Source organism: Mycteria americana, chromosome 12 (genome assembly GCF_035582795.1).
Source record: "Mycteria americana isolate JAX WOST 10 ecotype Jacksonville Zoo and Gardens chromosome 12, USCA_MyAme_1.0, whole genome shotgun sequence".
NCBI classification, from domain to species: domain Eukaryota; kingdom Metazoa; phylum Chordata; class Aves; order Ciconiiformes; family Ciconiidae; genus Mycteria; species Mycteria americana.
Window position 1 is genome coordinate 10,545,425 of NC_134376.1, and position 24,131 is coordinate 10,569,555.

Sequence of the window (24,131 nt, forward strand, 5' to 3'; positions counted from 1 at the left end):
GGTCAGAAGCTGGGCTTTTTTCATCGCAGAAGGAAGACTGCAAGTAGAAGTCCCAACTTCAATACGCATGCTGAAATGTGGAGTTGTGTAATTGTAATTGCATTGCTGCCCAATAATCTGGGCAGCAATCTCAGCAGTCAGGGTCACGGTGGCCATTCTAAACTGTACTCCTGCCCCCGGTAATAAGGGATTTTGCTAGGGGAAACATGGCACAGATCAGGTCACTTGTGCTTTGTCAAAGAGGAGTTTATCTAGGTACAGAGTGAAGCTTATTTTAGAGTCAAGAATTCACATTGAAACTTCTACTTCTTCCCAGTACCTCTGCACAAGAGGAGGGCCATGTATGATGGCAGACAAGGAAGGGAGGCAGCTGGTCCAGGTCCATCAACAGCTTTGGTGAGCAGAAGCGAGTCTGGCACACTAGGGAAATCAGTGTCTCTAGTCTGGCCTGTATAGGACCAGGCTGGAAATGGCCCCAGCAAGGAAACAATCTGCCACATTGTCCACAGGTTGCTGATCTCCATATCATGTCTCCTGAGAAGAAATGAACTCCCCAAAAGGATGCCTCCCTGTTGCCCTCTGCCCAACGCGCACAGGACTGGATTTGCCCTTTCCTCATCCAACCTTGTGCTGAACCTACTTTTCCCCTCTTACCTTCACTGACTGCATTTTCCCTCAAAACACACTTCTACGAACTCCAAACATTCCCTTCTGAGTGAAGGGTGACTTGCAAGCTGCCTGTTGCCCTGATCTCTGCCATGACTTTGGATAAGGCTGCACCTAAAGCCCTTGACACCAATCCCCTGTTCCGTAGTGTTTGTGCCCTGTTTTCAGGACCAGCTTGTTGGGAAATGCCAGCTCAGGTGCTCTGCAAGTCGGGTAACTGAACCGCTTTGCTGCTTCAGCAGTGTTGTCTCTCTGCAATGTCCTTAGAGGAACTGCAGCCCACGTCCTCTTGTTCTCATGGAAATAACGCCTGCATGCCGAACAGGTAGTAAACATGATGCTCTTGGTTTTAACAATCCTTTCTTTTATACACTGAAGATAGTTATATTTGACTTCCTTTGCCTGTTGCCTTCGGAAACAATAAAATACTTAAAAGAAAAAAGAAACAGCTTGTAAGATCCTGTTCCCGTTGATAAGCGCTCAAGTGAACGTATCACTTAACATTTATGACAATCCAGCTGGATGGAGTCATGTCCATGATTGACAGCTACACTTAGCAACTTTGTGGTTTTGATCAGCTGAGACAGGATCCAAGGGGATTAAATGCTGGATGACATCTCAATGGAAGCCATAGCACTGGGAACACATTTATATGTTGGGATAATGGATGAATGTGCTGCTCCAACGCATAAATATTTATACTTCACAGCTCTGCTGAAAACAGACAGGAAACCTTTTTTCAAACCAAACTGAAGGGAATAGCACTCGCACGCTGAATACATAGACTGAGTCCCCCGGTTGTCTGACTTTTGCTGACAAACAGCATATAGCTTTTCTTAGCTCTACCCGGACCTCCCCTCACCAGCGATCCTAACAATGGGGTGTCTTATAACCCCAAAAGCTGATGGCCAGTGCTTCACAAACATCTTCTAACCAAGTTCAACTCCTTTAAAGGACCTCTGGAGTTGATGAAGACACCTTTCATGAGGGATGGAGCCAGTCTGTGAATGAACAACACCAGTATTTATGTTCTGCAGTGGGGAGGAGAGATCTGAGACCACAACACACTTAAACTCAGGCAATGTATCTCTAACAGGGCTGTAAAATTTAAGGAACCTACCAAGCTATATACATATAAGGCCTTCCAGTAGGCACTGGGCACCTTCAGTTTTGGAGTTCCTACATGTCTGTCTTGATAGTCCTGTATTCAGACATTTGAGAAGTGACTTCAAAGTCTGGATCTCCTCCGTAGGTCTCATGTCCCAGTCTGCTTGTGCATTGGCGCCTTCTGCATAAGCAACTCGTGTCCCATTCAGTATGCTCCTGCTTTATCACTTCCTCACAGCAAAGCTTCCAAATCTGCTCTAGAGCAAACCTGTATGTAACACAGGATGTCCAGATTTTCTGCCAAAGAAATCTGGCTGTTGAAGTGGTTAACTTCAGCTGTCAGCATAGGCAGGAGGAAATAACCTTGAGGCAAAGAAAAGTCAACGTTTTCCACAAGGATCCATCTGGCTAAGTTAAGACATCCCTCAATTATTCTTTTTAAACAAGCATCACTGCCTAAAATAAAAATCTACATGAAACTCTAGCACTGCAAACCTAAAAATTGTAGCCACAGACTTTTTACACTTAATTTTTTAACGTGGTGTACATCCATACCTCATGAGTTGTTATTAAACTCATGTATATTTTACAATAAAACCATATTTGGACAACTTCTCCATTTCTCTAGTCATGTTTGTAGCTCCCAGTTTTCCTGGACATTGTACTATGTCTCATTACAAAGCAAGCATTTATACCAATGTGCAATGTACATGCATGCTGAAAGGCTTCAAGTGTGAAAGGTGACACTGTTCTTGGTTCTAAGACCATGCTATTATCCTGACTGCAGGGCATATGAGATAGATTCTGTACTTAAAAAAGCAATAAATATTTCTTGAGAAGCCTGTTTTTAAGAATGGCAGTTGTTTAAAACTTCTGGAAAGTCACCCTGCATCCCTGGGACACAGATTACCAGGCAGGGGATGGAATCATGGGTGTGTGCAAAATTGCACACAGCTGCAGTGTGCGCTCACACTAATGACAATACATCTTCCAGCTCTCTCCAGGATCGCTTGCCTATTTGTATACGTGATGATGCATTTACCCTACACAAGGTATATAGCATTGGTGACATTACTAAGATATGTCCTTGATCCCAAAAAGTGTAGGACAGTCTCTGCAAGGTGCTGACCTCCATCAGCTTTCTCACAGACCAGAGCTCACTCTCCTGTCGTTAGAGGAGAAGAGGAAAGGATACTAAGGACACGCTTATCACAGTGGATTCCACCAGTGGCACCCCAATGGGACCTCAGGGGCACCTGGGAGTACTCACTGATGCTCAGCCTGTCAGTGATCTCTGGTTTTGCTCAATTCTTACCTCTCTACTGTTCTTTCACCTTCCTTTCAACTTGTGCTGCCTTTACTGTCCCTCTCCCTGCTTCCCACTGAACACCAAGTCTTCTGCCTGCTCCATTAATTCTTCGTCTTCTGCCTGCTCCATTAACTCTTTGTCTCCAATGTTTGCCCACCCAGCTTAACAATTTTGAGTATTACCATGATAAGAAAGGAAGAAAACACACCAAGAGAGACATGGTAAAAAACAAAACAAAACAAAAAAGCCAGTCACAGATGCACTGGGGTGGGAAATGGGGTGGTGAGCCACTGGGCTGTCTCACACCGTTCATCCTAGTAATATGCATAATCTAAATTAAAAGCCTAAGCTTCCTGTTACGGAGGGATGCTCTTGTTCGGAAACATCCTCTGGAGTGCCTCCTTTTTTCCACTGTCTGTACAGGGACTTTAGCCTCCTAATTTAGGCAACAGCAACATGGATCCTCCTCCCACACTGAAACCACCCAATAGTAACCACTGCTTTGCTATGGTGCAATAAACAGGTAAGCCATGGGGGTTGGCGGATGTAACTAAATATTCCTAATGAAAGAAACTAAACACCCCCTAATCCCCATGGCTCACCAGGTTTACTGTCCCACCTCAAAGCAAGACCTATTCTCTTGTTTGTAAAAGTCCCTCTGCACTTTCAGCTTGGACAAAGACATCGGCATATCCTTACACGCGTGGGCTGAAGTGCCAGTTACAGGGTGGGGACTTTGGACGGCTGTATAAACAAGTGCTGCTGTGCATAATGCTGTTCCTTGATCAATACCGACTTTGATCAACTGATCAATGCTTTTTGCCCCCCCCCTTTTTTTTTTAAAAGACACTTTATTGTATGGGAAGCTTACAGCTAAATGAATGGTGGCACATGAAGCACTCTTCTTGAAAAGTAGGAAAAGGTCAGCTCACACATGCAAACCGACAGCAAGCTGAGAGATACCTCATGTATCTGACTGCATGGAGAAACCAAAAGCAACAAATCAAAGCTTGGCTTAGGCTAGCAGAGGTAACTGATTCTCTACAACAGTGATTTTGAAAATTACTTTTGCTGATTGAAGAACATTAAAAATAGAAGTGAGCCACAAAATTGGATTTTTTTCCCCATGCTTTTGGATTTTTTTTTATCGTATTTCTGATAATAATCTGGGTTATCAAAATGCTTAGCAGTCCTGGTTATTAACTAGGACTCCAATGTGCCAGAAAAATGGCCATATGGCCATAACAGCAATGCCACTCATTTATCGATTAGCAAAAGGCACCAAAAATCACCATGGCTGTTCCCTGATCCCCAAAAAGCACACAACTCCTGTACAGAATAACAAGACTTCAATTACGCTTCTCTGTGTCTGTAGATTAAGAACTTAAAGAAACAGGAGTAGCAGCTGAATACCTAGATCACATAGTGTAATAAAATCTGGTGGAAGTAAAGTGAAAAGAAATTCTATAGGAATCTACGAAGGATCTTGTGACATCCATATAACTCTCTGTTTAAAACATCCTCAAACCCTCCCTCATTTTCACAGACTAAGTACATTACATATTCCTGCAATAAAGCAATTTTTTGTCATCAAAAGGCCATTTCAATTATACAGAATCCTTCCCCCGAGATACCGTGTTATTTCTCCTTCACCATCTACCAACTTACCCTCCAGCGTACAGAAACGCGTCACCTTCTCCGGCATCAGTGTTCCATGCTTGTGCTGACAATACACCTCTGCGATCTCCTGCCGACACTGCTTAGATTTAGACCGGGACATGGCTGAGATTGCCTCTTTGCCCGTTACCTCACACTTTGGTGGTTGGTCGTATCTCAGTTCAGGGGAGCTGTTTCCACTTTTTTTTAAATGATGCTGTCTGGGAGACCTGTGAATCTCCTTCAAATTGTTGTTGCTGCTGCTACTGTTTTTTCCGGGGTGATCACTGAATTGCACCACCTCATTGGAGTTCTTCCCCAGCAGCAAGTTCTCCTTCATCTTCTCCTCTTCCAGTTTCTTTCTCAAGTGCTCCTTTTGCTTGCTAAGGGGTTTTTTCACCAGCTCAGACTGGTGTTTTTGCCTCTGAGTCCTGGGAGCAAAGTTACTGTTATCAATATTTTCAAAGTCCTTGGGGACTGAATTTTCATTATTGCTGTCTGTTCGCATTTTCTCTTTCGGTCGGTGGGAAAAATAGCCATCCTATAAATGGGGAGAAAAATTATACTCATCTTACTAAAAATAGTGACATCCCATACGTTACAAGCATTTCTTACATGAAAACATAAATCAATTACAATCCAACATACTGCAAAAAATCCCCATGTTAGGGTTCATTAACAGAAAGACAGAGCTGAGAGAGGCCTCTGAGCTGCCCAAGCCAGTGCAACCACCACCTGCACTCCCTTCATCACCAACCCAGAGTCCAGCCCCCATCTCAGATGGAGCAGGGAGGTTTGACTCGGGTTTGTGAGCAATTGTTAACCAGAGACTTCACCCTGACACCATTAAAAATCAATGGCAAAACCGACACAGGTTTCAATGGAGCGAGAGCAGGTCCTTCGATGCTTTCCTTCACCCCTCGAGTTAATGACTGCAGGTTGGCACCCCAGGAACTGCCCCATTCCTCTGCAGAAAGCACCATGTGACTTTATAGCCCGAGCTTTCTTTCACTGAAGTAACCTTGCTACAAACCAAACCCTTCCTAACTTTGGTTTGGTTTTTTTTGAGTGTCGACATAATAAAACTTTGGAGAGGCGTCTGCCGGGGGTGCGTTGCAGCCTTGCGGCAGGTGGGAAGCTGTGGCTGCACAAGCCCTGCGTGAGGGGCTGGGTGGGCGGCTGCCGGCGCTCGGGCTCCCCAGGAGCGTCAGAGCCAGGCTCATGTCAGCTCTCAGCCACCGCGTTCCTCTTCCCCCCGCTGGGCGTGCTTTGATAAATACACAGACCGTAACGTTGCAACATTTAAATGTAAAGGAAAAGGAACAGACCACATAAAATATTTGTCTGATGCAGAGTAATGCTTTGCTTCACGATTTCACCCCCGCATCCACCTATTGCCATGGGAACTCGTCCTAGCCCATCAACAGCAGAGCAAGTTTACAACACCAAAAGAAAAAGGAGGGTTATCCCAGGGATGCCAGAGACAACAGAGAACATGGCAATCTGCTCTAGAAAAGATGTGACAGACTAGAACAAAACCGAGAGGCACTTATATGTGTATATTACTATCAAACGGGAACCTGTCTGATAGCCAGGGGTGGGGGAGGTTGAGCTACCTTTGCTCCAACCGCAGAAACTAGTCCTCAGACTAGGGGGGGGGACACAATTTTTAGACCCGTGGAACAGGAAATATCTCCATTTTCTAAAGTGATCAGTAGCAGATGAAATCAACGGGGAATTGTTACTAAAACATCTGAAGACAGGAGTATAAATATTGATAGACTTTTTGAGTCTGTCCTGTTTTCTTTCTACTGGTGAAAGACCTAATCAAAAATCAGAGGCTGGTAAATGACAGCATCCGCTAACGATGACTGATGGGAGCCACTCTTAGCACCTATGAACCACATCTTGTATTCAAAACATTTTACCAGCATTAGCTAATTCTTTCTCACACCTCTTCTGCGAGGAACTATTTAACAGTCAGGTTCTGCAGAGGAAGGAGAGGGAGATAATGACTTATCCAAGGCCATGCAGGGAGTCAGTATCACTTTGACCTCTGCAGCTCAGCAATAAGAAATGTTTGAATAGTTTATTCATTAGAAGATGTGGTTCTGTGAGTGACTGAAGTGATTCTCTCTCCATGAATATCTCCAGCTCGCAAGTAGCTTTAGCTATCAAATACAGGGAATGCAGAGAAGTTTTTTTTAAAAAAACCAACCAAACAAAAAAACGCCACACAAACCAAAATACAAACTTTTGAAAACAAAATATTTCTATTTTGGAGAGAACGTATCTTTTAAAAAAAATTATCTAATTTTTAAGGGCAGACATGAAACAAATTCTTTTTTCTGTCTTATTTCTTTAACGAGAAAAAAGAAAAGCATTTTTTATAGAATCATAGAATAATTTATGTTGAAAAAGACCCTTAAGATCATTGAGTTCAACCACTAACCTAGCACTGCCAAGTCCACCACTAACCCATGTCCCTAAGCACCTCATCCAAACGTCTTTTAAACACCTCCAGGGATGGGGACTCAACCACTTCCCTGGGCAGCCTGTTCCAATGCTTGATAACCCTTTCAGTGAAGTAAAATTCCCTAATATCCAGTCTAAACCTCCCCTGGCGCAACTTGAGGCCATTTCCTCTCGTCCTATGGCTTGTTACCTGGGAGAAGAGACCGACCCCCACCTGGCTACACCCTCCTTTCAGGTAGCTGTAGAGAGCAATAAGGTCTCCCCTCAGCCTCCTTTTCTCCAGGCTGAACAACCCCAGGTCCCTCAGCCGCCCCCCATCAGACTTGTGCTCCAGACCCTTCACCAGCTTCGTTGCCCTTCTCTGGACAGTATATTTTGACTTGCTTTATTTTAATGCACTTGGATCTTGGATTTGTATACATGACATAGCTCAGAAACTTTAATTGTTGTCCTGTCACATTTCCTCTAAGCTGGTGGCAGAAATCACCTTTTTTTCTCATCAAATAATTAAATGCAAGATGCCTTGCGCTCTTGTGCATATATATATATGTATATACATAAGCATGTGTATATATATGTGTATGTGGCCGTGTGTATGTGTGTATATATAGCTATATGCCCTATTTAAATTAAACTGACCACAAAGAATCAGAACAAACACACTGTAATTACCCTTTAACACAAATATACTGTTCCCTTTTTGACAGCAGGACATTGTACCAGCCCTCCAATGCAGGCAGGAACACACAGAGCTATCTGGAGTGGCAGATATCTGGATGTATAAATGAGAATAACTGAGACACAAAAGGGTTGAGGTAAATCTGTGTGGATGGTGCAATCCATAACCACAGCGAGTCACCCAGGGCTTTCCCTTGTCTCTTTCAACTGTTTTGTCCCCCAGTTACATGAAACTTAAATACAAGAGGCATCCAAGATGCTATTAATTCTATTAATATAAATTTTATATCCCAAATACAGCCTGAGCTATTCTTTATAAGTAGTCCTTAAACTTCAACAGGTTAAGTATGTGAAATACGAAGGAAACTATGAAAGAGCAAATATGAAGTCTATTTGTTGTGTTTCAACAGCAGCAGTGTGCAGAGAGCTACAGGGACACCACTCCACAGTAATGCAAAGCATCCCTATTGTTAGTTTGCATCGTTAATACAGTTTAAAGCACTTTTTATCGGTAACGGGAGCATTCCACCAAGCCGCGACAATGGGGGGGGGGGGGGGGGGGACGGACACAACAAAAACCTGTCATCTTCTTAAACTCTTTCTAAGGTCTCTAAAGGCGATGTTGCGATAGGATATTTCTGTGTACCTTGGCAACATTCCCTCTCATGGTCTGACTCTTGCTAAACAATTTTTGTCTTTAAACTAAAAAAAAATAAAAAAAATTAAATCCTAATCTGTACAGCAAATGGCATGTTGATAAAGGGGAAAGGAAGGGAGAGGAGATGTTCACTGTTGTTGGTTTTTCGTGGTAATTCTTATTACCCACAAATGAGACATTGGCCTGAACCAGAGCGACGGGCACACACCCTCCCGTGTCCCGAGGAGTGCACGGCCCTGCCCCATGCTCTCCCCACCTGCCCCATCCGAACCTCTCTGTAGCTTGACAAAGTGTCAAAGGATGAGGTGCGGGCCCGTTCCCGTTTCGAACAGTATCTGACATGATCCCTATGTGATGTTTCAGTCGGGGTCTTCGCTCTCCATATCACCACCCCCGTGCCCACGAGCGGCTGGTCCAGCTGCGCAGCTCCCCCGGCACTGGCGGAGGCGGCAGCTCCGGGTGTTTGAGCAGAGCGTTCCCACCCGGCTGATGCACTGCGCTCGCACAGGGCGGCAGAAAGCTGTGATGAAACCTCAGGAGAAAAAAGCAAAGTAAACAGCAGATTTACTGGTGTATGGTTCACCTCTTTAAATGGTTTTCCTCCTTCAAGTGCTTTGTCCCCCTCTGGGAAATGCTTTTCCAAGTCTACATGCTGGAATTTGAAAAGACAAATGAATTTTAAATGCTTCAAAGGCAGACACAAAACTAAGCTCAGCTGTAGCTCTTCCCTGCCAGCAGGGACAGCGAACACCACAAAACCTCCCCGCCACGGATGACACCCAGTGTCTGCAGAGACGTCTCTTTGGGAGGAGCAAGGACTAAAAATAAAGCACAGTCTGCAGAACAACTGTACCAACCAAGAGCTATAGATATACACTGAAAAATAAGGATGTGTTACAAATACCACAGTTGGACAGTCAAATCCAGCCTCACGCAGTCCCACACCTGTTGACGCAAGTGTTAAATGCCACAAAACCAGAAATCTCCATCCTGCAACCCTTTAATCTGCATTTCTATCTCACAATAACTTTCACGAAAGCCAAGCGTGATTTTTACAGCGTAACGATTTCAAGATAGGATCCATACGTGACGGCAGAACATACACATGTTTGCAGTGCAGGGGAAACGAAGCTCAGCACTCTGAGCTTAAAACAGCAGCAGCTGCTGACAATAAATTGTGCTCATTTGTGAAGTTCAGGGGTACAAACAAAAGCAGCACATCTGGTTTTCAGCTGGCTACAGGAGGATGGATTTTACTTGCTCTGCAATATTTAATTTTTACAGTGCTGGATTAACTGCAGACTATTTACCATGGATGTCCAAGACATTCAAGTCAGGACAAAGTCATCCTGGAGAAAGATGATACTGAAACCAGGCATTCCCAGTTCTGACAGTACCATGGGGCGTATGTCAGTAGGTTCGTTGTTTGAATCATCACCTTTTTCAACTTTTGTCTAGCTATTCGTTAGTAGCACCTTCTTATCTCTCTTTGTGCTTGCAAATCACATTAAATACACTGAAAAAATGGAAGGTTATACCAGGACCAAATTAGAAGCAGAGAGCCTATTAAGATAGCCTGTATGTACCCACAGTCAAAGACGAAAGCAGTATTTTCAAACCAACACCTAACACTGCTATTTTTTGTTGTCGTATAGACTTAATCTCATCCACAGAATGCACAAAAAAGTTATTGTGGAAAGTACCATTTTGGTCTTTGCAATAGCGTAATTCTCTCTAGAATAGACATAGATCAGAAGAGGTTCTATCCAAAGCCAACTCATTTGAGAGGCTACCCTATTAAAATTACCCAGTATTACAGGTGTCAAACACAACACATGCCACCCAAGAGCATGTATTTCAACTGTGCTTCCACTACAGTCCTGGGAAAACACTCCCTTTCTGTGTGATTCTACGCATGCTTCTCCAGCAGCCCCAGAGTGACACAGCCTCCCTTTGGGGACTAATAGCGAAAATTGTGCGCCCTTCCCGCGGGAGGTTGTGTTTGTAGCTCAGTAATGACCCACTCCTGCTCCTGACGCCAATGAAAGCCATTCCACTCTTTGCAGAGAAATGCAGGATCAGGTCAAAGTATTTTTTCCCACATTTTAAAAGCCAGCTCAGTTTACAGCCTTTATAAAGAAACCTTTGGAGGGTTTTCATCACTTTGTAGCACCATATTTCAAAGACCAAGCGTGACACTGCGGATGTCTGTCACAGAACACAGGCCAAGAGAAGGATTTCCACAAACAGAAATTTTCTGTCCTAACTTTATCTGGTTCTCAGAAGATACACAGAGAGGTTAACTGCTGAGTACTCATGGTAAGAGCCTGGCAGGGAGAGTTTTAATGACTGTGGGGCCTCTTCTGCGTGTGCGCACGCTGCAATTCAGCAACAACAAGCAAATACTCCCAAACTGGGAAAGAACAGTCTGTACCCAGGAGTGTGCATGAGATCATTGCCAATTACATACTGATTGCCATTGATGCTAAAAATAACAACATTAACGCAAAAATAACATTTTAAGCTCAGAGCCATTGCATGTAACGAGAGAGTTTGAATTTTGGTCCAAATTCTGCTCCTTGTTGAACGCACAGGTTTTAATTCTCCAGACTCCACCTTTAGCGTGTTTTATTAAAATCTGTCACACCAAATGTGTGCTCTTTGGTGTATTAGCCACTATATCTACGGTGATTGAGGGTCCGGGGCTCAGGTACTGTGAGCTTGCTTGAATTCGAAGTCCCATCTATCTCAGGAGAGAAAGCCCGGGTTTCTGTGGAGACGGAGGCAGAGCCTTTGCCATCTACTGAGAAGGCTATGGAATAAATTGATGCTGTCACCTACTACAGACCCAACAGCAGCTGCCGCTCGCTGTATCTAGCACAAAGACAGGGAATTTCTAAGAACTTTACAGCCGTCTGTAATGACGAATGGATTTTAATGACAGCCTGTTAACACTCCTCAAGGCTTTTGCAAGTACAACGCACACACGCTCAGCCAGACCCCAGGTAGTTTACATACTTGCAGACTGCCTCTCTCTACACATTTTTCACTTGCATCTGTCATATATTTGCCTCTAAGTTAAGTACGTTCAAGCATAAATGTACATTTGGGTTTGCCCATTTTAGAAAACCTAGGTCACAAATTCTCACGTAATCTTTCAGGTACGGTTCTGTATCCTGCGTGCTAAAGGCAGGAGGTGAAAGACTATGGCTGCAATATTGACCAAGGGAAAACTCCAATAAACCAGCACGTTCTCTTTGGGGTATCCTGCTGTAAGACTAGAGTACGCAACAAAGCCATTAGGAACCCACTCACATAGTTTCAGACCAACCCTGGAAGGGGTGCCACCGCCAACAGCCAGGATTAGGCGGTATGACTTAATTTTTGCAATATGCAAAAAGCCAATACCAGACCCATTTCAAATCTGCTTTCAGAGGGATAACCTAATGTGCATATAAAACAGCAGAGACACAAACATCAGCGGCCTGATGCGCACCAGCTCTGCAGACAGCAAGGGCACGCAGACTTCACGTGGCTGAGGGATCCAACTCGAGACACCAAACCCAAGGGAAGAGCCCATACCGTGGCAGGCAGGCACCGCTCAAGCATCACCTGCTACGCACCTGCGGAAGTACAGTGCTGCTAGATGGCTCCTTTTGCAGAGGCTTTGTAAAGAAAGTTAAAGAAAACCCTATCAGTTCACAAAGGCATACAGTAAGAGCTTGCATTTATCTGCAAAAGTTGTTCATTGCATCGCGCAGAGCATGTCCTCCCGACAATAAGAAAATGCTCCCTTCTCAGGGAAAGTTATTCATTGTATGATTTCTGTATCAAGGAAGTCCTATAAATACTACACAGATGGACGGACCATGTGCAATCAAGCCCTGAATGGCAAATGTTCACAGTTTCAGTTTATCTCTGCAGCAAGGAGGGATTTGCTGTCTTTTTGTACTGAGAACATATTCTCACGTTCTTCCTCTGGTAAAGCTTCGTACCTTAAAGACACAGCAAAACAGACGAGAAATATGCATATGCACACACTGAGCAGCAACAAAACACACAGACCGTCCTCTAAATACAAAGTACTGGACGTGCTGGCGTTGAGGACCAGTTATAAATCAAACCCTTGTACTATTAAAAAAAAAAAGATTTTTTTTTTCTTTTCTCCTGTCATATAATAAAATACATAACAATTATTGATCACATGTGAAAATATGCAATCATTGGGCAGTCATGCAGGATCATGCACGTGCGAGACAAAACGAGCGCCCAGAGCTGGTGCAGACAGTTGTTGCTTGGCTGGGGCAAGCTGTGCCGCTGCAGGCTCCAACCAGCTCACAGCTCAAGGAGGTGGTGAACAGCTTCAAAATCTGCATGTGCCAAAGCCTTGAAGAGACCTGGTCAGTTTTTACAGGACCATCTATTTTACCTGTCCGGTGCCCAAGAAGAATTTAAAGAGCAGTATGAGAAGATAATTAAAACAAGTTTCTGTTCAATATTAATTACAGCTCTGTGACATATTATTTTGTAAAGCTTGTTAATTATTCAATAATGATGCCTTCCAATTGCCAGAGGAGTCAGAGGATGGCATCTCTGCAAGCAAGGGCTGCTCCTGGATTAAATCTTTTTTTTTCTGCTCTAACCTTTGCGTATTGGAGGGCTGTTTCTTAGTTGAAATCAAAACCTTTTCCCACAGCAGAACTACAAACATTATACTATGGTCTTCAGAACAAGAGCAGAAATTATAAATACTCCTCATGCTCCAGTGGGCTCAAAAATCCAATTTCATCCTCTTTTTTTGAAACAGCTGGGCACCCATCTCCCTTGGCACATAGCCAAAGAAACTTCTTCAGACCACCCGTTCCACGGGCAGCTGCAGGCTGCCAGAGTAAGGAGCATGGCAACTTCAGCCCCACAGTGGATTACTGAGGCCATCGTGGGAAGCAGCTTCGCTCCATTCTCCTTTTCTGCAAGAGTCCAAGAAAAACCATCTTTCTCCATCACTGTAAAGTAAAATTACAGGGCATTTGCCGGGAATTGTCCAAACGCTTATCCTTCTGCTAGATGCATACAGAAGGATGGTCACCATCAGAATGATAATAAATAATAATTTAAAAAAAAAAAGTCACAGCAAAGAATTGCTGAGCCAGGCAGGAGAATGGGTTAGAACTTCTCTCCCTTCCCACTGTCAGACCAAGTGAGCCCATGCCCCGGGAGGATTGAGCATGCGGGGCTGACACACTGCTGGCTCTGCAGGAGCTTCGGGCACCTCAACTGCGTGCCGCAGCCCACCATGGTCCAGAGGCCGAGCATCACGGCAGGTATCATCTCCTGTGCTCAACGGCACAGATTTCGACATCCTTCAGCTCATTTCAGTGGCTCAAAAGGCCACGGAGTCAAGGAGGGTGTTTTCCCAGTTAGGGTAGGACCCTGCCGATACAAAATCGACTCCGGATACAGCGCTCACCCTATTGCTGCCTGTCCTACCACGTCTACATCTTTCAAACTACAAAACAACCATTGCTCTGCTTGAAGTTCTCGTGCAGCCGCAGGGATGCAGACATCCTGCCGCGCCATCAAAACCAAAAAGAAACTGTGAACTTTTATCGAAGACGTGGTTGATGTGCCATGAGACCCTTGGAAAAATAGTACTTTTGGCAGGTTTGGACAAAAGCACGGCCAAAGAGAGCAGATGGAGAAAAGACAGCAGATGTTAATGTAGTTAGATTTCTCCATATGTTTTTCCATTTTGCTGTAATAAGTACATTGTACTTTAATTGTCAGTGGCTGAAGACTTGTGAGAAACATTCTGTGAGAAATACATTAAGTTACTTTATGCCTGACATTAAAGAGGGAGATACAAAAGGTGAAAACAAGTTTATTGACTTTGAACTTGCAAGCTGGTAAAGATGAAAGATGTAATTGTTTCAAATACAGTCCTTTCTGCAATGTAAAAAGATTATGAGAAAAAGCGATCATTTGGGTTAAAAGCGGGATTCTGATACTTGAAAAAGCATGAATCCTTCAGGATTCAGTGCTAACATACTTACAGGCACTGCTAGCCCAAAACTATTGTTACACTTGCATTTCAAGGCTGCAGAGTAACAGATGGACCACCACAAAGTGCACAGATACAGGGGACCCCGCACTGGAACATCTGTATTGGCAAGTGATTGCTTGGAGGATTATTTTTCCCTTCCTTTCCAAAAATCTTACCATTGACTTTTATTTTTTCTTAACATCAACTTTAGCAGTGTGTTCCAAAACACTGTAAAAATATCGTTAATAGAAGTTGCTTTTTTTCCTTTTTGCACACATTAACATTTGTACATTAAGGAAGGATGTTCTGGTTTGAAATAGAATGAAAACAGCTTCAAAACTTTGGCTGCTTTCCTCAAAAGAGTTTTTCTGTTTCTTGCTAACATGTGACTTACTTTCAGAGTGATTCAGATCAGGGAGTAAAACAATATTGCACCCCTCGAAAGTCCAAACAGATTTTCACATTTGCTCCAGCTTAGCACAGTAACTGTGTGAACAGCCATATCATATTAACGGTAATTTCAAATGTTCATCTGGTTATTAAAAAGTTCAGAATACTGCTAGAGGGAGCTGTGAAAGCACATATCCATAGTATTTAAAAAATTGACAACTTTGTTTTCTGCTAATTTAAACTTCTCAGGAAAATATGTACTTACACAGGAGGACTGGAAGGCAAACTAGTCAAATTTATTCAATCTGTAACAGAACTTGATTTATAACCAGTAACTGCCCCCACTTTACGCGTATTGTTCCCTTTCAAATGATGCTTGATCTCATTAACAGACTCCAGACTAACGCACACAGCCCTTCTCTTGGCAAAGGTGCCTCCCCGTCAAATTCACCAACAGTAACATCAACACTAATTGAGTTCGGGCAGGCTTTTTTGCCTGCATATGCGTACATATTCACACACACGTATTTTAATGGTTCCCGCCTCTGCTTTGCAGTGCAGTTAGCTCTGCCTCAGTGCGGGCAAGGCAACCCACCCTTGCATGACATGACACATTGCTCCATTCCCAGGCGAACAAACCCTCAAAAGATCATTCACTTTGAGCAACTGTCCTGGAACATTTACCAGCGTTATTAAGCCTCCTGGATTCATTTCAGCTTAACCACATCTTTAAACAGAATTCACCGCAAAACTAGGAAAGAGATGAAGGAGGACTGGCCTGACAATGCAAAACGCGGCTTCTGAGGAAGCTCAGGAAAACCCTGGAGGTTTATTTTCCTACAGCTTCTTCCCAAGAGAAGGTGGATCTCATCATCCTTCCAACGAAGAGTTCAGACATGAAGGAGCTTACAAAGAAGTCAGCACTTTCTCAAGGGAAAGGTAATTTAAGTGACTTTTTATATTAATGTCTATTACTTTGTGGTCCTTGAACAGGACCCTCAAACAGCATTTGAAAAGACACGCAGTTTTGTAGAGTAGCAGCAGACACTAACGTCCCACAGCTTATTAACAGGCGTAGGGCTACCTGTGCTACTCCCACGCCTTCCGGAGGCTTCACCCAGGGGATGGCGCGGCACGGCACGGCACGGCACGGCACCCGTGTCCGCACAGAGCTGGGCCTTGGGCTTGCACAATGACATCTTCTGGGGCGTGGGAGAGGAGTTCAGCAGGTAAGGTCAAGCAGGGTATACTTGGTTTTCCTGATAGTTATTCTAATACTGAAATGAAAATGTGATGTTCTGTGTTTTTAATTATCACCAAATTGTAATGCTTCATTCTTTGACAAAGGTGCCCCACAGAGATCGTATATAAGTAACACAAAGTAAGTACAGGAGTAAAGCTCTATCATCTGAATGTTCAGAATGTGGACATGATAACCACACTGAATACCCATTACCAGCCAACCTGTTCATCAGGTTTTTTTCCTACCTCCCCCTCTCAGTGACCCACCCCATAAAAATAACATGGCTAATCTGAACAGAATTCCTCTGCTTTCATCTCTATTTCTTTCATCCAAAATTCAGCCAGTGTACACTTTATATCTTTCAAAGCAGTAGTAAACACTTGAAATTGCTTCCTGGTGACTTGTTATTAACTAGCTTCCAACTAAATTCATCTGGAGGCCTATTCCAATTCCAATCTAAACAATCTTGAGCAGCCCAGGGTGAATTGCTGAGACACACAATAGGATCTCTGGCAGCTATAGAAATTAAACATAATTAAAATATGGATGGTAGAAACCAAATACGCCCTCACATACAAATGAAAACATCCTTGTAAAATACAGTCAGTTTAGCACAAACGTATTCAGCCTTAATTAGGTAGAAAATCTATTTAGATGAATACAATGCAAAGAATAATAATGAACTTCAGGATTACATTTTGTTACTTGGAGGGAAAAAACAACACAAATAAATGGGAAGTAATTGGAGCTTATTTAATAGTCTCAGACTATCAGCTTGAACAACTATAATCATTAAAGACCCTGCAGTGATCTTCTACTGATAAATGTTGTTAAATCAGAATTACAATACGACAAGCATGGAGAGCAAAGCCTATTAATACGAGCAGCACTAAAAGAAATATTCATTCACATTTTTTTTTCACCTGCCCAGCACCACAAGAAGTCTTTGAGCCAAGCACGCAGGAATGAAAGGCCTCCACGTTTCCTCTCGTTGCGGGTGAGACTGAAATATGAACACTTCAATATGCCTGCTTACTGCGGGGTGACTGCAGATGAGCAATGGTTATCCAGTGCTGGATATGCGGCAACACAATGGGGCCCAAATATATTATCCTGTATCTACTAATCAAACGAGCCAAACGGACCCTTTCATGCAAGTGTAGGGCACTGCTCCTGGACCCTAAGGACGGGGAGGCATGGGTGGACATTTGCAACGCTTGCTTGTAGTACAGACCCAGTGAAGCCGGCACCACTTCTTGCTGGTGAAAGACAAACTCTGCTTCTACCACTTCATTTCTACCCATGGAGGCCAGGCTACTTCTAACCAATTCCTCTCTCCCCTGCCCATTCCCCTGAACAGAGAGAGATGGCAGGGTGGAAAGACTGTCTCTTTAATTCTTCTTTCTCCAAGGACTGCCTCAAGGTCACTGTCCTCACAAGTTGTTCCAGAGCCGCTCCACAGCTTTCTGTGCAACTCTGTCTCGGCCGTCGCTGCTGTGCTGGTAAAGCAGTGACCAGGTGCAGGCAGGCGCATTTCGCACAGCAGCCCTGCACTGGGCAACAGGGAAATTCTCTCTCCCGTCAAAACCACATATGGTTTGCATCCAATAGCCAAGTTTTCTGCCCATATAAACTGGCACGATTCCTATAGGTTCACGGATGTGTGCCAGCCAGTGCTAGGAGATGATTTTAAAAATTACCTTTTCTCTATAAATTGAAAGCTTAGGTGCAGATGTTAATCCTGGAAGGCATCCTGTCCTCTTGGTCACAGGGCAGACTTCCAGACCCATGACAAAGCAACTTAGGAAAAGAGGGTTTTAGATACTGGTTTGTATCTTCACAGAAGGTTCTTCTGCAAGATCAATAAGTTACATTAATAAAATAAAGATGGAAAAGGCCAGAGGATATTATTATGGTCTCTGCCACTTGCCTCCCTAGCTCCCCTGTCAGCAGTTCAGCCCTCCTGAAAACTCAGCCCAGGACCTGGCCTCAGCAAGGGTTGCTTATGTGGTACTGCAATTCTCAGTACACATACTGCAAATACGTTCATTAAGAGCTATACAAATAAGCAGTTCTAATAGCATGATGAAACATAACAGAGATTCACGGTTAAAAGATGTAGCAGAATACAGATTTCCAACACCAAAAAAGATGCACCTTAAGTTCAAAACCTTGTCATTCTATTGGCTCCAAGTAAAGATCATGAAGAATACATGCATTAGTAGAAGCCATCAAAAAGTTTTCCAGGAAACTGCCCTCCACCCTTACTTGAATGGATATTCATTTTGCAGGCCAAACCTTTTTCTGTACCGCACTAAACACGCTGACTACATTTGAGCCAAACACCAGATTGTATAGTGCTCTATTTTCTTTAGCCACATAACAGCCTTTCACTCATGCTGTAAGCACAGTGCTGTCAAAACAGTGATTTGTAATTATACTGCATTTAACAATGGTCATATTTCCGTAACTCCCCACTTACAATTATGTCAGAAACAAGGAATCACTCCACGCACAGTCAATGATCATATCCCAGCATATACACATCCTCAACTGACAGAACTAGATCAGCACAGCATAATGTTAACTTAGCTAGTCACTGTTCATAGACTATGCTATGCAGAAAACTCAAATCACAATATACTCCATTGTTTTAACTAACATCATTATGTTAGCACATCACAAAAATACTTCTTTCTAAGGTCAACCACTGGCCTTGCAACTACGCCAAAGGTTTATTTACAATCAGCAGTTTATCATATGATCCAAAATAAACTTTACCCCAGGGACCTTAAGGAAGTATACCAGCTTCTTCTGAAAGCACGGTGAAATTCAAGTCCTATTATGCTTTTATATTCTTGATGGACACACAATTCAATAACTTCTTGCATGCCATAAATTTGCAATGTCTTCCTTTGCAATGTGGCCGATCACACTTTACTGATGGCGAGCCCAAAGTCTTTGCGGGGACAGGCTCAGCTATACAACGCCGTACAATGGCAGAACATATCAGCATAAGCAATACCCTCCTTCAGGCCCTGGCTCTGAACGCTCTCCAGTCCCTCTTTTGGAGCCTTCCCTAGCTCTTGGGCAACCTTTAGAGTTTATGCTGTCCTCCAGCCTGTGATCCTGGTCTGTCTTACAGGGTCAAAATTGTCTTCCACATAAGCCCAACAGAGTCCATGGCATTACTGTTGAGGTGTATTCTTGATTGAGGGTTAAATGTTTGGGTTTCTTCTATTTCTAGTATTATAACACATGCTCACTCACACAGCTATATTAATATGTACTTACATATATCTGCCATTCTAACTCCCCAACTCCCTAAATATTCAATGAACTAAAGTTATGGTTTGGATGTCTACCATGAATCCCTGCCCCATGCAGGCTGTGAACAACTTGCATCCCTCAGCACTTTTCCCAGAATATCTCTTCTTATTCTCCCAGTCATCTACCTGCCACTGAGGAAACCATAAATAAGTGCTAGTAAAATATTTGATCAAAATAGAAGCTTTAGGCTGTATTACAAAGTCATTTGCTTGCTCAATCATCAGCAGAGGAGTGCGTGCGGGTGTTAGGAGCTCTGCACAACGTGCTCGCTCAGACCTTATCCATGAGCAGTATGTGAAAAATCACACAACTAACTTCAGCAGCACGAACCTGAGCAACCCCTAACTTGCCTACCTAAAGCTTCGACAGACCAGCCTCTTCTACAGTAGCTAGAATTTCCTTTGTAAAAAAGAAAAATATTTACTGCCACACAGAGAAATAGCAATGAAAAGCAGGTCTTGTCTGTTCAAGAAATTCTTGTTTGTATCTTCCTCATATCTCCCTATTCTAAAGCAGCAAAATAATGTAAACTGAGACTGAAAACTTTAAATTTGGGTCTACAAATAGATATTGTGTGAATTTTACCAAATTTACCTGAGATTTTGATTACTCATCTTCTACAGCACCAGCACTGGTCCAAAACAAGCTGTGTGGGAATATAATGCTACCAACACACAACAGTGGCATTATTTCCACTAAACTGGAATTAAATGGGCAGCGGAACTTGCAGGATGAAGTTACTACCTTTGGCTTTCTAACCAGGTGCTCTTTGGTCATCTGGACTTTTTCCTTGATTTTGCAGCACTCATCAGCTCCCAACACGCACTGTGATATGGTGAAAGGCAAAGACACCCTTCAGTCAGTACTCTGTTTACAGCGACAAGCTGTTAGTGACTCCACGCTTTCAGCAGTGCTTTCTCTCATGGGGCCAATGGGAAACGCATTCACAGCTTCCCCTCTGTTTTTATATCTCAAGCCTGGTGTGCAGGACAGGATTTGATCTATTATACATGGGAGAGTTCTCTTTTACAAGCATATTTAATAACCTACAGCGACCTTAGTGTACATACTACTGTAATATACTTTTCAGAAAAAACCTTTGTTTTGAGAATTTTCTGATTGCTGGAACCCAGTTTCATTTGCAGAGACAGTACGATGATAGAGCACACATGTATATCTTCCAAAATGTGTATTTCCCATTAGTATTTTTACTATGCCAACCGTTCCCATCAGTATTTTTACTATGCCAACCAATCCAAATATCAAAGTGACACCTGGCAAGTATAATGCCATATATCTACCATAATAATAATAATGCTTCAGCAGAGTAATATTTTCAAGGGTTTGAAATTAAGAAAATCTCTAAAATCTTATCTAGGATGCATAAACTGCAAAGATGAGAGCACTGCCAGAAATCAGCCTAAGGGAACTATTGGTATTAAAGATTTGAAGCTAACAGTTTCTAATCCATGCTTTGTAAGGATGGATATATCAACAGCTCTACATGAAGCAATACCAATGAGAGACATACACACACCATGTACCTTCTGTGATAGGTGCAGATAAAGTACTGTCAGTTTGCAGACTTTGGCCATTTGCTTTGGTGCTTTGGTGCTTTCCCTATATCCAAGAAAAAAGACTATTATTATTCTACTTTGTCCAATTACCTACTGCCTCTCAGTGACACAACGCTGCTATGAGAGAAGCCATTCGGCAGGTTTCCAGACTTCGGGTCCTTGTGCACATCTGCCAGGCAGCAGATCACTTCCCATGGAAGCAGCCTGTAACACCCACAGATGCCTCAACACTTTCCTGGAAGAGCCCCTTGTGGCGACAGGTTGCACATAATTCCCTTTTTGAACTGCAGGAGTTTAAGGAGAAAAAGCATGGGAAAGATGCCGAAACACGGGGTTTTACCAGCTCCTCCGCTCTTGCTTCCCCCGCTTCCCTCCCCACTGCCCCCATGCCGGGCAAGCCCCGCTGCACAAGAAGGATGGCACAGAACTGTTTGTTCACGACAGTGCTGGCTGGAATACCAATGCAGCCCGGCAATGAGCTTAACAGCAAACAGGAAGGAGGAAAAAAAAACCTCTGCCACGAAAGAAACAAATAGCCGGAGATGAGCTTTCCCAGCAGGTACCACATCGCAATTCAGAGCGTGGCAGTGTCGGAGATCAGCACTTGTGATCCAGGAGGCTCCTCCAGGAAAACAAGCTCTAGGTTCCTATCATTTATAAAGGCAGGACCACTGATTATTGTTGGCAGCTCTGAAATTGTTGCCCTTTATTACTCTTTATTAGCATCAAATTATGTTAGCCAAGCAGATTTGAAGAAATCTGATGCAAGCAGAAGCCTGCTGTAAATACTGATGTGAAAAGATGCACTTTGCATGCGATGAAAGCTGAGAATGAGCTGTCGACTTTACTTAGTTTAATTCATGTGTTGTCCTTTATAATAGCAAAAGCCTTTATCAAGAAGAAACAACATTAGGCTCCGTCTATGGCCCAGATTCTCAGTTTATGCCCAAATGAATTTTACATTCCTCTGAAAGTAAAGACTTCGAATGACTGTTAAAATGTACTTGGCTCCTAGAGTTGTTCAAGGAAATTCAAAAAGAGCAGACGTAGGAATCTATTAGGCAACATTTTCTCTTTGCGTTGAAATCTCTAAGATGATGAATGCACTGGAAAAAGCAACAAGATTATTATCATCCTTAACTCTTTGACCCAACACATGAGCTGGGCTGCTTCCAGTAAACAAGTGGTTTGTGATGATTTTATAGAAGTGATTAAATAAGTAAAGAGTGACTTGAATTATTTTTTCCTTCCCTGTTTGTGAATAAATGTGTGCTAGTTAGCCAAAAGTCCCCGCTGACACAGAATATTGCAGCAAGACAGGAGCAGTGGCTGAAAAATCCCCTATTCATCTTATCTGCCCTCAATTGTCCATGGAGAGAGGGAACGACAATTACAACATTACACAACAGCTATAAATATAAATTCCTCTTTCTGTACAGTCAACAAGACTGTTCCAACATGTCTTACTTCAGTGCTGGTTTTACAGGTCAAGGTGAAACTCTGGCAGTCCCCACCCAGAAGTCAACAGAAAGGAGAAAGTCAACCTTTTACTGCTGGCAAGCCACATCGTCCTCACGCAGATCCAGCACGTTAGAGCATGGTCCTGCTCAGAAAATACAGAATAGTCTTCATCAGTGGGTCAGTGACTGAACTTAGAGCAAATCTAGATCATGAGCTACAATCCACAGCCATCGAAGCTCCAACGGCCAGCAGGCAGGCTGGCTGTACGTGCACAGTGCCAAGCAGCGGATACAGCCCAATACACCACGTCGGCGGCCTGTCTCTCACCTGGACGAACCACACTCCTACAGCTGATCCAGCAATACCATTCAGCCCCTGGTCCCTTCAAAGATGCCAATCATGGACTGTTTTTTAAATCATAAACAGCAACTGCTGTGGTAAAATAGTTTTGTTGGGTTTTTTTTTTCTTTTTTAATTTAAAGCTAGAATATTCCTTATCACCAACAAAAATGCATAGGAAGAAAGCAAAGAAGTGAATTAAGTACATGTTTTTAACTGTACTGAGCAATTGGATTAATGCAATGCTATAATGGAATAATTGCAATGCTAATTATTCTATGCAATGCCCATATTTTAATGCAATCTCCTATAAGGAACCAATACTTTTTTTACTACATATTTCCAGATATTTTAAAAGATGTTTGGTGAATTGGCTGGCATAGAAATTTCTGAAGCTCTACACACATCTACCAAATGGAAATTGCCTCCAAGTATGTCCAAAATAACACACTTCTTAGCAAGGAACCACTAACAAAATGGGTTGACATTGCACGAGAAACTCGTCAAGGAGTGAGCTTTCTCTTTCCCCTGTTCCTTACAGCACTGCTTTTATTACAGAAAAACACTTTTACCACAAACTGCACCAGTTTCTCTACCGTTACATTCGTGCAAGCCGTGTGGAGAACAGCGCACGTAGCGGGGATTAGGCAAAATGGTGGAACTCAAAGAAGCTAATAAAACAGCAGGAGATGTATCCGTGCTGCAGTTCATCTCCTCACTACCTCTCCGTTCAGTACCTCAACAAAGTTTTACAGGATTCAGTTCACTGAAGGAGGGGGCACCTCAGCTGGAGCACTTCCCAAGGACACGGGATCCAGCACAAGAGCAGAGATCTCTCGTGGGCCCATCACCGCAGGAACAAGGCTGTATTAACAGGGCAGCAGTTGAAATGAAGTAGTCATAACAAAAGCAGAAAAGTATATTTACTTCCACTGCTCTTCTAGGCATTTGGGGAGGCAGAGCAGGGGAGAATGGCAAAATGAAGAATATCCAGCACCAGACAAAAACCTTGCACAAAGTCTGATAAAAATGGAGTCTGAGCAAGGAAATGGCGTGCCCACTGCATATAGGAGTAAATACGCAGATACGCAGCTCAACAAGCAGCGAAAGGGCAGAGCCGAGCATGCCAACTGCAAGGCAACTATATGACATGAAAAAATTAATTGACAAGTATTTGCAGGAAATTGTGTAACACCAGTCCT

General features: G+C 43.2%; 1 protein-coding gene across 2 annotated transcripts in view; it reads right to left on the bottom strand.

Moving 5' to 3' along the window:
• The window catches only part of XYLT1 (xylosyltransferase 1), a 206,815-nt gene that overhangs the window by 97,469 nt on the left and 85,215 nt on the right, over positions 1 to 24,131 (bottom strand). For both annotated transcript variants that reach the window (XM_075515567.1, XM_075515568.1), the window contains one exon: positions 4,751 to 5,279. In XM_075515567.1, the coding sequence (XP_075371682.1) occupies positions 4,751 to 5,279 (529 nt within the window). The remainder of the gene's footprint in view (positions 1 to 4,750; positions 5,280 to 24,131) is intronic.